This window comes from Rhinichthys klamathensis, unplaced genomic scaffold, assembly GCF_029890125.1.
Source record: "Rhinichthys klamathensis goyatoka isolate OS25496 unplaced genomic scaffold, OSU_Roscu_1.1 h1tg000192l_1, whole genome shotgun sequence".
Lineage (NCBI taxonomy): Eukaryota > Metazoa > Chordata > Actinopteri > Cypriniformes > Leuciscidae > Rhinichthys > Rhinichthys klamathensis.
The window spans coordinates 4,381,226-4,399,551 of NW_026606718.1; the positions used below are offsets into that span (position 1 = coordinate 4,381,226).

An 18,326-nucleotide genomic window follows, 5' to 3' on the forward strand; every position below is an offset into this window, starting at 1 on the left:
CAGATACGGGGGGTGTTATCGCTGTGTAATGAATTGAGATGGTTGTTCCTCTGGCTGCTGCATGGTTATTTGTTAGCTTTTTTTTTTTTTGCTGGTGCCCAAAGCATACAATGTACAGTGGCTTGCTTGGCTGCTTTCTGGTCATTCATCAACGAGTGATTTCCATTATGTGGCGCAGTCAGCTGAAAAAGAAAAAAGCTTTTCTGGATGTGCGGTTCATTCATTCATTCATTCATTGCTGCTTCCTGCTCGACCCAAGCACAAGCGTTTATGAGATATGTCAGCACTTTAATTCCCTATTGAGAAATTTGAGTCTTTACGTTGATTCAATAAGAACAGTGTTGGGGAAGCTACTGTACATTAGAACTGAAGCAGTCAAGCTATTCTGTTAAAAACAATCTCAAAAAAAGTTGCTAACTGCATTAAAGCAGAAAAAAAGGAATTATTGAAACAATGATTTAGTAAAACTTTCAGTTTGACATTATTACAAAGTGTGTGTTAAGAATTAGTCATGAAAGCATAGTTTCTTTGAGTACACATATGGTTTCACACATTTCATTATTATATGATGTGCAAGTACAGGTTTTTAACAATATACTTTTAAAATTTAAAGTAAGAAATAAAAAAAATAAAAACATAGTGGACGTTATCGGTCATTCAATCCGACAGTGGCGGTTCTAGACCATTTCAACTGGGGGGGGCCAAGCTGGGGCCAGTTGTACTGTTAGAGAGGCCAGTTACATTTAGACCTTATTGTTGTCATATCATTTTCTAAACTGCACTGCAGGCATAAACAGGCAAAATACCATGTTTATAATCATCCAACAATGTATTTGCATTTCCATTATATTTTTTTACATTTGCATTACATATTCAGCATCAGTCACTTTAACTGTATTCTACGATTTTTGTGGGGGGGTTTTGCAAAAAGATCAGCAAATTATCCTCTAAACTGGCCTTTTTAGGGGGCTTTCCACTCAGGGTGAATGAGAGGATGCATAATTGCTTTTTACCTGACATCTTTGAAAGACAGATGCAATGATTAATGCATCCATGGCCAGGATATAATTATAAAATATGACATGATTTTAAAAGTGACCTATAACATCGACTATGCAATACTCTTTAATTTAGTGCTAATAAAATTATTAAGCCTATTTGGAGAGAGAGATGTTTATAATGTGACAATATGTCAGTCATCGTGTGATAACGAAAATATGACTAGACCTAGACTACTTCTCGTTCTGAGCAGGTGTTGTCTGTGAACAGGCTGTACAACTTTTGGCTAAGTTACAGACACTCAATGATGAAAAACTGATGCTAATTATCTGGGAAACATTCTCTAACAGCAGTCAAGTTGTCATTGTTTGTGTCAAACAAGTTGTGAATTTGTTGTAACATTAAAACAGGAGATCATGACTTAATCTGTGCTCAACGTGATGCTCGGAGCTCCAGTGGTTAGTTTCATCTGTGGGTGAACGAAACTTTAGGAAGATGTTGTAGCAGAATCACATGAACAATTCCAGGATATGCTTTTTTTTTTCATTGGTTGTTGCGTTAAATCTTACCCAGATACAATAGTGCTATTTTCTGATTGGCTATTGAGTAGCACCTTTCTTTTTTTTTGATTGGCTGATAAGTGGCAGGGTTGACTGCAGAACTCCAGGGGAGACGCGCTTGATTCCCGCCGGTTCCATAGTGAGAGCGGCGGCGGCGCGGCCAGAGAAATTGCGGCATATTAAATATATTTTCCGCGTGAGAAATACAATGTGTGGCGGGAGTGCGTGACAAAAGACCAAAATGAGTGACTGTCACGCTCAATGTGTGACACTGTAAAAACACACTCCACATTTAGGGGGGCCACAAGGGGGTCCAAGCTTGTTGTCACAGGGGCACTGTGCACTATATTAGTGGACTAATGTAGGGTATAGTGAATGGGGGTATAGGGGGTGATTTTGAACACAGCCATAGACTACTAATACCAAGGGGGTAATCCATTAGCCGGAAGTTGAAGCCTCGCGGGAGCCGCCATTGTAGTAGACCATCACCTGCTGTTAGCATCCCATTGACTCCCATTCATTTTGGCGTCACTTTGACAGCGAATAACTTTACATCTGAGGCATCCAAAGACTTCATTTGTCCATTATTTATTTCTAAAGAAACACGACAATGTATAAAATGTTCCATTACTTTGTATCTTACGTTACGGCCCCGTAGAAGCCGTTTTTTAAAAAATAGGCTAAAGATTGCGTCATAACCACGGGACTTTCTGTCGCACAATAGAGACATTACCGTATAGACAGGAGGAGAAGCTCGCTGGCAATCTTTAACTGTCTATGAGGCAATCGGGGGGACATGGAGGCACAAAGTCAAGGTAGAAGCCCATAAATAGAGAGTCTATAAAAGCAATGGGACAAAATATTTCAACAACGTTTTTGAGGAATTAGGTGATTCAGATTTGGCTTGGCACAGCTACTAGAAGATTTTCAACTGCCAGACTGTCGTCACGCTCAGTTTGAGCCTGCGCAGTCGCTCAGACATCAGACAGGAAGTGCAATAATCGGGCTTCAAGTCTTCTCCGTTGAAATCAATGGGATCGCTCTGTCCATTTCTTTTACTGTCTATGACTAATACACAAGAAACAGGAACTTAATAGACTTCAAAATAAAAGACATGACCCAAAAACATAGAAAACAGACCAAAACAATGACAACATCAATTTCAATGCAGAAACTACAATGAATTAGTTAACTGTTGTTTCAACCGATTCTTTTACACCATCCAAACATATCAAAAATGTATTTGGTAGAATTGCTGCTTGTCGAACATTGTTGTATTTACAAAAATCATATATGTATCATGAGCAGAATAAAGATTAGAGTCTGATTTAGTTAAATAACTGCTTTTTAGTTGCTTAACAGCTTTTATGTAATTTATAGTCCTTTTTTTCTCATTTGATTTCAGGCCAGTCTCCATTTACAGGCCACAAAACAAAAAGCCCTTTAGGCAGTATTTAACTGATGTTGAAGCTTTGCCCTGTTGTAATAAAGGGCCAAATGGAGAGAATAGCTGATCTGGGATCTGCTTTAAGTGGTTTGGACTAAAAAGTGAAACGTAAGCTGCTGACCCATCATCCACCTGTACCAGCACAGCAGCGTCTGTTCTCACAAGGACGAGCATTTAGCCCGTACACAAACGTCTTTCTTTATTTTCTTGGCAATAGAATTAGTTCAAGGGATCTGAGATTGAGTTAATAGTAAGATGTAGATCGCAATGTCACAGAACTTCAACCTAACTGACTTACTTTTTTGTAAGGAAGCTAATGCATCATTTATATGCCTCACATTCAAGTCTTTGGCACAAACTTGTATCCAAAGCGACATGCAATTAAGATACACCTTTTTTTTATCAGTTAACATTCTCTGGGAATGAAACCCATGATCTTGCTAGTGCCATACAATTAGAGCTACATGAGTGTTTCCAGTTGTGATGTTCTAATCAATTTTTTCAGTTGAACTCTGTTGAAAAGGACTGGCACGCTGCTATGACAATATCTTTGCATTTACAAAGCTTTCCCAACTATATAAAGTTGGAGAAAAGTTTGTTTCTGTGTGAAATGTAGGCTAGTTCCTCAGTTAAGAAATAAGAAAGCAAAAAGCAAAAGAACTTTTTTTGTATTACATCAGCAGCCTGTCTCAAAAGATAACACTTTTCGTATAAATCTTGATTAAGAGACAGACTAGGATAAAGAACATGATGCTGTATCATGTTAATGCTTATTTGAACTTTCTTCCTCTCTGATTCTCAAAAAAAAAAAAAAAAGCATTGAAACAATGGATTTCGTAAACCAGAATAAGCAGGCATATGTGGCTTAACTATAAATATGTTTTGGCAAAATACATGAAGAAAAGTCCATTGTCAATAAAGTAATGATGTCTGAAGCATATCTCACACAAAAGTCACTTTCAGACCAAGCAACTTTCTGCTGTTCAATATGGTAAACCTACGTGATCAACTTGAACCCGTCGCGAAATCTTGCAAAATTTCAGGTTGCGTGGATTCCTAATGTAGGAGACCCACACATAATGTCGGAAAAAAATATGAATATCGTGGCCACAAATTAACTATTAGTTCCCACGACTAACTAATACGGCAGCACGTTTTACTAATTTGTTCCCTTGTTTTAAAGCTGCAGTCTGTAGCTTTTTTTGGGTTAAAAATTATTCAAAATACATTTTTGAAAAAATACATAACCAGCCAGTGTTCAAAACTATCTGCTTGCCTTAGCTCGATTCGAAGCGGTAAGCTTGTAATAATGTTTTTAATTCTAGTGGTACTGGTGAATTTCTGCGGGAGATTCGAGGATGTCTTTGCGTCATTACGTCACATCTGTACACATAAAGAAGAGTCTCGGCTAGTAGGCTATATTGAGTCATTACGTCACATCTGTACACATAAAGAAGAGTCTCGGCTAGTAGGCTATATTGCTTGTGAGGATATTGGAGGTGGAGATTTATAGTCTTTTCTCACAGCACTTGATATAATTAAACTTATCAATTTGATGGCGGATCCAGAAAGGTTCAAACAACAATCACCAGTGACAACTAGAGATTCACCCGTTGTAAAATGCAAAAGACTTCGGAGTGGCTAAAGAAAAAAAGAGACTGCAACCGGACCCATGCGAAAACGAGGATAAACATCGGAAGGCCATTAAATGTAGTCACGCAATGCTGATGTTGTTAACATTAACAATTTAAGAACAAAGTATAATTTGCACGGTTTTATGTGATATGATAAGCGATTGTTAGATTTAATCAGTGTGATTTACTGCAATGTCAGAGCCAGAACAAAAGTGGATGTTTCTTACTTGTTCAGATGACATTTTCGGTGAAAATTCTTATGTTGGTCATACTTCCAAAAAGAATAATCTGTGATTCTTCTGAATGCCATTATCCACACCGGCACGGCGACTGACAGCTGCACACTCTCCTCAAAACATTGTGTTCATCCGCGCTGTGCCGTGTCGAGGGTGTCGAAGTACAACTCACGTAAAGTTGATAATTCCGCGAATAACTGCAATTGCAGATTTCGAACAGAGATGGCGACAAAGAGGAAAAACTGCGGACTGCAGCTTTAAATAAATCATATGCACAAAATAATAATTAGTTCTCTCGATTTACTAAATCATGGCCATGTTGTAATAATTTGTTCTCTGATATTAGGTAAAGGGATAGTTCACACACAAATGAAAATTCTGTCTATCACTCATACTCATGTCGATCCAAACCCATAAGAATTTCGTTCATTTTCGAAACACAAATGAAGATATTTTTTATGAAATCTAAAAGATATCTGTCCCTCCGTTGACAGCTACGCAACTACCTCTTTGACACTTCAAAAAGTTCATAAAGATATTGTAAAATTTAATCCATATGAATTGAGCGGTTTAGTCCAAATTTTCTGACCAGACTCGATCGCTTTATATGATGAACAGATTAAATTTAGGCTTTTATTCACAGTGGTCAATAAAGTCAAATAATGGTATGCGAGAGAGTCAGTGGTAATATCATTGTGATCCTGTCGGTCGGTGTTAGAGGAACTCTGCAACAACTCTGAGCTGAGTGACTGAGCCTGAGCTATGTTAAATTTGCTTTATGGAACCAATTTAACTGTCAATGAGTCAGACTAACTGAAAAAAAGCCTGGCCTATTTTGTAAACTTGTTTTATGGAACAGGCCTCTTAAAGGTGGGGTAAGCGATATTTGAAACGCAATAAGACACAACGACAAGCCAATCAGCATTAGGGGCCGTAAGAAGGTGGAGGAGAGAGAACGAACTAGAGAGAGATTTGAATAAAGACTGTAGAAAGAGAGATGGCTGAGAGACATTACAAAAGAGATAAAGCATATATAAAAATATGAGGGTTATAATCAGGATAGAGCTTTAGGACACACATCAATATTAGAAAAGCTTTCCAGCGCTGGAGAATGCTTTGATTTCGTGTCATAACACTGGTTTTGAGTGTCATTGTTTGTCTGGAGCTGCTGTGCTGTTGGCAACTAACAATTTCTTGTTTGTATTTACTCTTGTGTATGTATGTTAATTTGGTAACGCTTCCTTTTGCAGTACAGTACTTACGTGTACTTACAGTGTACTTACCTAGAAAATACTGGCTAATATAAGGTAAGTACATGGGTTAGGGGTAGGTTCAGGGTTAGTACCTAGTTATTACTCAGTAATTATAGTTACTATAATAAGTACATAGTAAGTACATGGGTAACAGGACTGTAAAAGGAAGCGTTACTGTTCATTTTTTGTGCTTCCTTGTCGTTTGTTCATCATCATTTTTCGCGAGGCATTATTTTGTTGCGTGTTTGCTACAATAAATAGACATCCACTCTTGCATTGCGTGTGCAACGGAGGCCAGCTACTGAGAGTTGTGCAGACTGATGACTGCTAGAATGCCGTGTTTATTGTTTAGCGCCCTTTTTAGTGCACGAGCCTCGCATGCCAGCGATCGCAGTTCAAGACTGACTCGGAGCAGGGCAGTTAGGATTGGAGGGCTTTGCAGGTGGAGCAATGAAGAGAGGGGTGTTTTTGTTTAGGGCTGATTTCAAATATCAACAATGTTCATCAACGACTCTGAAAAATAACATACTGCACCTTTTAGTGGAGTCGCAAAAATAGTGACTGTTTTTAAACAGGCTTCCTTGAACACTCCGCCTCCTGCCATTGGTCAAAAAAACAGTAGCCCTGCCCTAAATTTGTGCCATTGGTTGAGTCACTGTTGCTGTGCCAGGCTGGTTGGGATGCAATGTTTTGATAGCCCCGCGTGTTTACACATTTTGGAAAATGACCCTATAGTACACATGGCTCACTCATAGATGTCTGTGCATATTAGGTTTGGAGTATTTAACACACAAAAAAACTGCACACTTGTTCTTTAAACTACTCCTCTGCTAGTAATGAAAGTAAATCTCCATAATCCCAGTCTCTTTTCTGACCTTCCTCTTAATTGGTTTCTTCTTTCTCTTAGTCTAATCACTTGATTTGTCAGCCAGCATCACTATTTAACATTCACACTCCACGTCAGTTTCAAGAACACCTCACACCTCGTGTGCCCATGTTGTTCTGGAATAATGGAGGAGGCAGTGGAAACCGCGGTCGGTACAACACGTCCGTAGCATGTGGGCCTTGAATGAGACAGATCCCAATGTCACCTTCAGGAGAACGCAGCAGTGCCTGGCGCTTTTGGGAAGCCCACACGGTGATCCCCTACTGCCACGAGACGAGTATTAGCTCGTGAATAATTTCATGCATGCTAACACGCTGATTTACGAGCCACTTCACAGTTCCTGGGATTTAGCTGTAAATAAAACTGGATATTCTGTCTAAATATATTTGTTTAATATGTATTATTTTATTTTTTATTATGTTGTTTTTATATTATTTAGATTTTTTATTAATTATATCAAATATTTTTCGACAGAATATTCAGTTTTGGATCATGAATATATTCAACTTGCCAATTTGTAAGAAAAGAAATGCATGTACGGTACAATCATTCATAAGTTTGGGATCAGACCTCTTTTTTTTGCTTATTTTTCTGAAAGAAATTTATTTTATTTTTATAAATTTACTATGCATTTATAATGCTATAAAAAAATGTATTTTAAACTCTTTTCACCAAATAATCCTGAACTACCAAATGTATTGCTGTTTCCACAAAGATATTATGGAGCACAACTGTTTTCAACATTGATAATAATAATAAATGTTTCTTGAGCTGCAAATCACCATATTAGAATGATTTCTGAAGGATCATGTGACACTGATGACTTGAGGAATGATGCTGAAAATTAATTATATTAAAATACAAAACAGTTATTTTATATTGTAATAAAATTTCATAACATTACTGTTTTTACTGTATTTTTAGCAAGTAAATGTAAAAAGTTACACACTTTACCTTCAAGAGCACCTGCGACATTGGTGAATTTCTCCCTAAGCTAAATGGGCTAAAAAACAAAGGAACACTGAGTTGAGATGCAACCGGAATGCAATTAGGCGACTTTTCAGCAAGCAAGGAAAACAAATGTGGAATAAGTCCGAGCAGAATCCACTGAAGCTGCGTGATTAAGCCTGGCTTGGATGTCCCCAATGCCCCTTACACACACACACACACGAGACAGTTGCAACTCAGATCGAAGGCCCACCATAGTTTGGATTATGTGTCAATTTGCCACCCAGCTGCAGTGGCAGTGTCTCCCTTGCCGAACATGACTAGCTCTAATTAGGCCATGCTACCAATTACTGCTGATCCCAAGTCAGAATGAACAGAAAGAGAGAGAGAGGCAAAGAATTACACCATTGTTTCGCTTTCTATACCCAAACGCTGTGCTAAATGTGTGCAATAATCCATCATTTTGAGCGTAATGGGTTTAACATGCTCTTATTATATGTAGTATTCAATAGAACGTACAAGTCGATAGTTGGACCAATTTAGTTGTTCCTGAAAGGTTGTATAGTTATGGCAAAAGAGCATTGCTAGACCATTGTAGACATAAATGCATTAGAGTAATCATTCATTAATAAGTACTTACTAAGAAAAATATGAATATGCAGCAAATAATGAAAAATCTGCCATTATTTACTTGCCTTCATGTCGTTTGAAACCCGTATGTTGTTATTTCTATCGAACACTAAATAAGGACTTTTGACGAAAGTCTGTTACAGCTACTGTATTACTGTCATTTAGCATATTTTAGCAACTTAACTGTATTTTTCATTAGCATTGAGAGTAGCTGTTTGAATTAGCTTTTCCATAAACTAAATGCTTGTACCAGCGATTAGTGGTGCAGCACGACAAATTGTTTTTAACTCTCTCCCTGCAATTGATGAAATTTTCTGTCAATTATGAAACAATGCTTTCCTGCCATTGATGGAATTTTCTGACTTTCCGGGTTTTCACTATTATGTGGTAGGGGGCGCTACTACATATCTCTTGAAAGAGTACCAAATCTCTGGATCAAAACACAGGCGAAGAAGCAGAAGCAATAGATAAAAGCATTGCTTATGCACGTTGTAGTCTTTGAATTGCTTTTTTATGAAACTTACCCATTAGAAGTGGTAATAAAAAGAATGTATTAAGCTAGAATAAAACTGTTTTTTTTTTATTGTTTAAAAGCTTAGTTATCTATTTTTTTGTTTGATGCTTGTAGTATTGTAGCTAACTGCTTTTTCAATTCAAGTGCAGCTTGAATTGAATAGATTCAAGTGCCATTACTTTAAATACTGATTAGCATTTAGCTAAACAAGCTAAAGTAAACTATCAACATCCAGGACTGGAAATATCTATTTTATGATAGTGTTAATTAAACTACCCTCATGATGACCTTACTGTGTGAGTCACTGTATTGAGACCAGTTGTCCCAGTAGTACCTGAGAGCTTTCTCTCCTTTTTCGTCCTCTCTCCTGTGTAGCAGTTGTTTGTTTATATACCCATCTCTTTTTTCTTTCCTTGTCTATCTCTCTGCAGGTAGCCAGACTCAGTTCCCCATCACCCAGAATGTGACGGTGGTCGAGGGCAGCACGGCTAACATGACCTGTCGAGTGGATTATAATGATAACACCTCCCTCCAGTGGTCAAATCCAGCACAACAGACCCTCTTCTTCGGGGACAAGAAAGGTGAGTGTGGGCCGGATGAGCCGTAAATCAGTCTGGTGTGTCGAGCTGGCAGCAGAGTGGGTTACTGGGTCGGGTCGAGAGGAAATGTGCTGTGTAAGGATGAGTTTGGGCTCAAGACTAATGAGACTAAACATTCATGTGTGTCTCTCTCTTGCTCTCTCTCAGACGGGCCAGCCACACAAACAAACCAATCAATTCTACGATTCATAGCATCCACATCAGCACTGCAATAACAAAGGCAATTTAACATCATTAAAGGTTCCTTAGTGGGGAAGGATGGAAGTGTTCGACTTCAAGTCATCTGGGACTCGTACTCAACACGCAACAGTTTGTTTACAGCTGATTCTGTTAATGGCTTCCTTACTACAAACTATTTATTTATTTCTATGTCGTTATTTTTTGGTAACACTTTAGAATAAAGGTTCATCATTAATAGGTTACTATGCTGGATAAATAAGTAGTATTAACACTTCAGGTACTACTATTAAAGGTGCGATTTTTGGAGAGGCTAGCAATAGCGAGCTAGCTTTGAAAGCATAAGATCCCACCCTCCCTTCTGAGCGTCTCCAAAGCCAGGCCTCTTTCAAAACACATGAACACGCACAGCAGGGAGCAAACAAAAACTTCACGAGAGACGGCTAAAACTACCTCATTTCTCAAAGCACATAACATTACAATAATAATGAAAATAAACGACTTAAAGGGTAACTAAACACTAAACCAACTTTTTTTAATTAATGATCTGTAAGACTGGGGCTTTATTAGTGCTGTTTATTGATTCAAGTAACTTTTTTGACATTTGGGTATAAAGTGTTTTAATTCTACAATATATGGTGTAAAAACGTCTGAGTGCTGCCCTCTTCAGGTTGAACGGTGGCTACTGCAGTTGAATTTTCCTATTGGATGTTTGCGGTAGTTCCTGACGGTAGCGGTGAGAGCTGACGTAAGCAGGTTTCAGCTTACCACACCCTTGGTACGAGCTACCACGTCCATGGCAGTATAAAAACCATCTTGTTTCGTCAAAACCACTGAAGCGAGTCAGGAGTTGGAATTGCGAGTGTCGAAAACGATCAGGATAGAGTATCGGTTTGTCCCCTCTATCTCCGCTGGGCTCCGCCCACTTTTCCAGCATTTTTCAAATATTGCCAGTGGGTGGAGTCAGGCTCTGACCAGGGGTTTAGTTACCCTTTAAAGAGCGCTGACCTGTATCACCTGACTGCTGCAGATTCATTTCGGTGTTGATAGTGTTGCTGTTGAAACCCTTACATTTCAGTCACGAACCGCTCCGAGTATAACGTCACAGGTTTCCGTCTCTTCCAAATTACATAGTTATGGCGTGAACGCAGCTTAAGCTCGTTGTTTTGGTTCAGGAGGAACTGTAGAAGTTTCAGTTGTGTGGAGGTATGGAAATACATACGTTGACAGGCAGGTAGGACATTGTATGCTATTTAGACAAACATTTTATGGTTCTACACCTTCCACATACAATATACATATAATACATTTAGACCACTTAACTTAGAGATTGCTATCAGGATGTTAAGTGACTTTCAACCAGCATAACAAAAAAATGTTTCTGGAACAAATCGCCTACCCTGCCTTTAACTAATATGGAAACAAGCTTAACTAATCAGTAACTAATATCAAATTTCGGACTAAGATAGTTCCTAACATGTAAACCAGACTTGTGTTCACAGATTTGTGTTCACACAGGACGTGTTCTTGTGTTCAAAGACAGCTAGATGGAGCACAGGAGAATGGAGCACAAATCAGGAGTCCCAGGGTGCGTTTTTCAAAGTTGAACTACTTTTAACTTGACATGGCATCATGGTGCAATATGCTGAAAAGCAGAGAGATGCAACATCAGTCTGACGTATATGCACATAAACACAAGCTATTACACAAGCACTTGTTGTAAAATCTATTCAAACAAATCTATCGTATCGTATCTATCTATATCATATCGTATCATATCCTATCTATCTATCTATCTATCTATCTATCTATCTAATCTGGCTGTCTCTTTTCTATAATATCGATCGATCAATCAATCAATCGATTGATCGTATCTCTAATGTGACTGTAATATTGTGAAATAACATTACAATTTAAAATAACTGTTTTCTATTGTAATGCATTTTAAAATTGACAAGCATATTGGCAAAAGCAAAATTGACATTGCTGAGGTCACACTTTAAAGTATTGTTGTCACTGGCTAATTTCTCTGTCTTCCATCTTCACAATAAATAATTAAAGTGCGTAGTTATGATCGACTAGTCTATATGACAGGTGTTTTGAGGGGAGGGGTTGAGAAATATTGGGTCTTGCTGATGTAACAGACAAACAAATCATTTCAGAGATGGAGCAAGTTATGTTTTGAATAACAAATACAGACATTTTCTAGTAAACATGTGTAGATGAATCTTTCCCAATAAGACCTCTAACATGTATTTAGGAAGTAAATGGGGTCATTTTTGATTTTATGTTGACTTGAAATCTGTTCAGAACATAGCCAGGAGATGAAAGTAGATTTCATTTGTTATCCGATGTTAGTAACGGCAGGGCTTTTGTTTGTCTGATGAAAATAAGTCGCTTCATTAGTCTGCAGTGGAGAGCAGTACCATCACTGACATTTACGACTGCGTGTGTGTTCATGTGTGGGAGAGTGCAGGCTTGAAATAATGTATTCTCTCTCTATATGTGCAGGTATTTGCTCTATTTGTCTTGCGAAAACAACTGCTGTTGCATTTTTTAGATACTGGAGTGCTTTGAAATGTTATTCTTTCTTCATTTGGATATGAGATTATACGTCAATTCACATTTTACTGTAATTGTTGTTCTTGAGATTGGATTTTTGATGAGCTCCAAGCTATTCTTTTAACTTTAAATGGAATAGTTCACCCACAAATGAAAGTTCTGTCAATTTTCATTGTATGGAAAAGACCAGCATGAACATTTGGCTAAACATCTCCTTCTGTGGGAGTCAAACGAGTTTTGGCAGCATTGACACTCCAGACTGTGTTTACATTAATGGCCCACCAAAATGCGCTAGTCTGTCAGTCAGCACTATCTAGTGTTGTCAGAACTTTGTTGTAGTTGTCATCACAAGTGTTTAACATTAACACCTCTAAACATGACATTATTTTACAACTCCTTTTCTTATAATTTTTTTTAAGGAATGTATACAAAACACCAAAAGAACACAACTAATTTTTCCAAAGAGAAGACGTCTCTCTCTGTTTCATACGTAGGAGTTCTAATGCATTCATTAACCTTAACTGAGCTCCAAGTGATGATTTCATTTACATTTATGCATTATGCAGACTAAAATAACTTATACATTTATTAGTTCCTGCATTCCATGGGAATCAAACCCATGACCTTGAGTTGTGCTCTAATTTATGAATGCTTCAGACCAGATTTACTGTGCATGCATCAGAGATCAGGTCTTATTGCAAAAAATAAATTTAAATACTCCATATCTGTTCAGAATAATCCTGTATGTTATTCACATTAAATTAAAGTCCCCCTGTAGTCAATAATTGAATCCCTTAAAACTCATCTTTGATCGCCAAAATGACACATTTAAAAGTTTTTCTTGTAAAAAAAAAATTCTTAATGCCTTCAAATAGCTTGAATGAAAATCTACACCCTTTCTTCATTTAGTATATGTGGATTAGCCCCGTCCCACTGAATCACACCAGCTCAGAATACCTGATCCACTCGGTCAACTTTACTGTAGTAAGTGCTACACGATGGCAAGTTGAAATACTGGTTTAATTCAGCCGTATATGTTTAAACCAGAAACTGATTCAGACCAGTGAGAAGAGGAGGAAGAGTGAATTAGTCGATGTTTCAGAATGGTGATGCGTTTTATGTATCGCTCTAACGTCCGACACATAACGGTAATTGATATGATTAGCCTTTTGCTTGACTATGTTATCAAACAGCTAATAGTGTGTTGCTAATGTTACACAAACCATGTTCCTGTTCGCCATCTCAGAGTCGGACAGTTTCCATCTAAATATCAGCATCCTTAAAAATGCTTGAACAACATATAGTTCATCATAACATCGTAATATACATCATATACATAATTCACCCTCTGTATTATAAATGTAGCCGATTTTTCATATCAACAGAAAAATATACCGGTATAACCTGGCTACTCTTGAGAGTGCTTCTCAGCAGTTAATGATATGCTAAGCCCGCCTGCACGTTCACGGCATTGGTTACATGTTTGTAGAGAACAGAGATCATTACTCCGTGTCTTTGGTGTCACGTGATCCTTCATAAATCATTATAATATGCTGATTTGCTGCTCAAGAAACATTTATTATTTTTATCAAACTTTTGTGTTTTAATACTTTTGTTGCAAACTTGATGCATTTTTCAGAATTTCTTTAACTTACACCTTTGATCAATTTAATGCATTCTTCCTGTCTAAACCTATTAATATCTTAATAAAATAAATATATAAATAATCATACCTACCAAATGCTTGAACCACGAATGAGGCCTAGGTGAACTAACCATTTAAATGTATTTTATTTGTTTAAATAATTTACATGAAGTGGGTTGAATGATGAAAAAGATCAGAACTCTCAACAGACGGATAACAGAATCAATTAGCTAAATGAAACAATTGTTGTAACAAAACAGTCAGTGAGAGTCAGTAACAGTCATTTATTTTCTTTGTGATTTATTTTAAAACTGGATGTCACCTAATAATTTACATGAAGTGGGTTGAATGATGAAAAAATGAAAAAGAACTCTCAACAAACAGATGAAAGAACCCATAAGCTAATTGATCCGAGTATCGTCCTTGGTCCACATCCAGGATTTGCGTGTACAAGATGGACCAGAACTATCCATATTTGTATTTTGTCATGTTTTCTTTTCACATCTCCCAAGTGACTCCCTACATTGGGCCGGTTCTTGGCAAGCTCTCCCAACTGCACGGAATATGGGTAGAACTCTTTCTTTTGCTCCGTGTTTGCAAACACCAGGGTACAGAGTCTGGCGCTGCCACTGCAGTCGCCATGAGAGACAGACAAACCAGTCAAGGGGGTTTGATGTAACACTGACACAGATTGGAGGAAGTGAGCAAGCTGGCAAAATCAGCCAGCATTCTGCCAGCGTTCAGCCAACATAATGCCCTCCTGGCAACTGTCCTTCAACTACCTCCCTTGGAGTGGACAGATGTGCTGTTGTTGAGAGCGAAGTAACAGTGGTAATTCTGTAGAGGGAAGTGTTCGCTTCAGATTGTACATTAACTACGCCAGATGTTAATTAAGATAATTGTTTGGAACATGATGATAATAGAATGAGCAGTATGTGAATTTAGTGGTTGTAGGAAATCACATTTGCTGGAAGAGGAATGGTGTTTGTTGTGTTGGCTCTTGTTGTGTTGAATTGAAGGCACAGACACACAGAATATGTTGTGGTTGTCATAAGCGCTGATCCCATGGGTGTTCAGGAGCTCAAGCACCCACAAGAAAGGCAGCGTTATGTAAAAGGGAATTAATATCAGAACTATTCATCAATTTGTGTGCTTTTAACACCAGCCAATATAAATAGGGGATAATAAAGACAGTTGTTATCTCCTTTGTCTTCATCGTATGCTGCTACCACACAAAATGTGACAGAAGAACCGACCTCCAAAGAAATGGATTTACCAGCTGTGCGTCTCCTCTTGCTTACTCAGGAAGAGCGATCCCTCAAGGACCACACCACCGATTTTTTTAGACCTTACTTTCCATACTCATTACCCAGACAGTGCTCTCGTCTCATTTTATTGGACAGGACTCAACAAGGAGGTAAAGGCTAAAACCCCATTTCCCAGTGATGGTCCTCGAGGGAAATTTATATATTTTGTTGAACCGGTTCTCTTTTCATGTGGTTCCCCATTCACTGTAGTGGAGGCCGATGAAGAGGATACCACCATCCCCTACACCCGCAACGAACCCAGAGCCCAGCCAGCCGTCAAAAAGGGATCTTGAGTCTCATCCCACCACAGACACAGAGCCTGAGTCTGCCGCGATGCCTACACCAGAGCCTATACTTGTGCACATAATCGCCTAGGAGACAGAGCCCAGCAAGTGGTCTGACCAGGTGCGAGAGCAGACAGCTCGTGGAGTGCAGTTCGAGGGCATGGACGGTGAGCTGCATCTGGCCTCTGGGGATTATTTTGAGGAATTGTCTCCCGTCTCCGTTGGTCCCGCCCAGCTCCAAGGTCCTGCATCTCTGATGGTCCCACCCAGCCTCCCTCTCCCGCCTCCTCTACCAAAGCCAGCCAGTCCTCTGTCCCCACTTCCGCTGGTTCCTTTCAGTTCCTCTGCACAACTTCTGTTAACTCTGCTGCACAGATCCTCCTCTCGGCCTTCCAGCTCTGCCTAGGTACGTGGATCCCCTTTCTCTGCTTTGGGCCGCCGAGCCTGTCACTCAACCTCGGCCCGTCGACCAGTCGTCTCCACCTTGGTCCCTCACTCCATGGGCTCCACCTAGGACCGTCGTCCCTCCGGCACCGCCTTGATCAGTCATCACTTCTAGTCAGTCATCACTTCTGGTCCATCGTCTGCACCTCGTTGCTTCACCCCTTCGGCTCCGTCGGGCTCCTCCTTCCCTCCGGCTCCACCTTGGGCCTCAGTTGCTCAGTCTTCCGGCACCCGGACTGTCGCTGCAGCTCCACCCTGTGCTTCTGGACCTGCAGTGTTGCAGCTCCTCCCACCATCGGTCCTGCCATGGGCCTTCATCCTGGCTGGGTTCCCACCTGGCTCCTCCAGCTCGTCTCCACCCTGCCTCCTCGCTCTGCCATCTCCGCCATGGTGTTTCCTTCTGCCAGTCCCGCCTTGGTCACATCCCTCTCCAGATGCACATCCTCCTCCAGAGCCCACCCTTCCCTCCTGTGTTGGACTTTGTTTGTAGTTTATGGCTTGAGGACACGACTTCCGGGAATGGGATGTTATGTCAGGAGTTTGTGATGTCAGTTTTGTTTTGTTCCTGTACTCTTGTTCACAGTCATTGTTAGTTGAATGACTTTACAGGTTAATTCACAAATATGCTGTTCACACAAGCAACGGCGTTCTGGCTTTTTACCAGTAAGAGACCGCTGATTCACACATCAGCACCAAAATAACGGGAAATTCTGTTCCACCGCTGTCCTCATAATCCTGCATGACACATGACACACGCCTGCAACACTTTAGTTTCACTATCTGTGACAAAAAATTTTGACATCTGAGTGAAAGGCATAAGGGATGATCAAACAGAACGTGTTTTTGCCTCTTAAAAACACGAGAAGCGCATAATAGTATCCAACTGCAGAGCCGTGACACTGATGAATGGAAAAGGCTGGGTCTCAAGCGTGACATGTTGAAAAAGCATTGAGACACAGCGCTATGGTCAATGATGATCATTTAGCGTATATTTAAATAGAAAAACGAATAAAAATCTTATTGTAAACAGCGCAGAGTAATCACGTCATCTCCGTAAGACCCCTTTGTTTCTGTTACTCCTTGTTGGTTCTCCTTAATGCATGGTGTCATTTTTGTTCTTGAGATTCTTCGAGTTTTTGTTCTAGAGTTGGTAAAGTTGAATAAAAAGTGTTATTGTTATCTTCTTCGTCTTCATTGTGTGCTGCTACCACACAAAACATGAAAATTTGAATATAGCAGTATTTTTATGACAAGCAAAAGGCTAATTGTTGTTCAGTGCTATATATTTATTTATGGTACTATATCATCTATATTTATGGCTACTATTTAGTTTGGTTATGGGGTGATATTAGGCCTTTGCTGTGTATTAAATTAATTTAATATGAGAAAAACAAAATGTCTTACCATATTTGTTTTGCTGATGCTTCTGTAATTGATACTATTTGTTGTAATAACACCACAGCTCAACATAATGCAGTACACATTACTTGCTTTAAATATCTTGTATTTACATATGTCCTTTATCATAAAGATTGTGTGTTATTTCGAGAAAATCATTATGCCAGGGGGAAACGTGTAAGGTGAACAATTTAAAGTGCATCATAAACGCATTGCTCTCAGTGGGACTAAAACAGTCATTGTCAGCAGTGTGCCGGCAGTATGAGGGGGCACGTTTGGCATCAGGAGATTCGGGGCAGTACTGTGCAGTGCACTATTGAACGAGGAAGGAGGGCAAAGACAGAGAGTGAGTCGAGAGAAAATTGGCTGTGGACGTAATTAGGTCTGTAAACTGAGTCTGAAGGATTGTCAATCTCTAGTGGCCTTGGGAAATGAATGGTCTGGTCTTGAGTGACCGAAGACTTTTCTGCAATCAGTATTAAAGGATTTAGACGTAGGTGTCTCATTCAGTGTGGTGTAAGAGTAGGTGAGTTGATATTTATTTTGGTCAGATCGTTCCTATTTGATCTAATCCATTGTCTAATCCTGCCATTCTGTTGCAGCTTTGTTGCATTTAGGTGCACTGTAAAGCAATAGAGAATGTTTTATCCCAACCTGCCCATTATCCAAATATTGAAAGGCTTCTTGAATGAAAAACAACTTGGCTGCTCTGTATTTATGGTGATTTGTGGGCAGGATACAGTAATGAATATCACTGAACCATCATTTGAAAAATGGCTTTAATCCTCAATCATGCACAATGA

At 39.2% G+C, this 18,326-nt stretch overlaps 1 protein-coding gene across 8 annotated transcripts in view; it reads left to right on the forward strand.

Annotated features, from left to right (window-relative positions):
* Positions 1-18,326, forward strand: part of cadm2b (cell adhesion molecule 2b) — a 257,226-nt gene that overhangs the window by 190,005 nt on the left and 48,895 nt on the right. For all 8 annotated transcript variants that reach the window (XM_056262495.1, XM_056262493.1, XM_056262491.1 and 5 more), the window contains one exon: positions 9,539-9,688. In XM_056262495.1, coding sequence (XP_056118470.1) covers positions 9,539-9,688 — 150 coding nt within the window. The remainder of the gene's footprint in view (positions 1-9,538; positions 9,689-18,326) is intronic.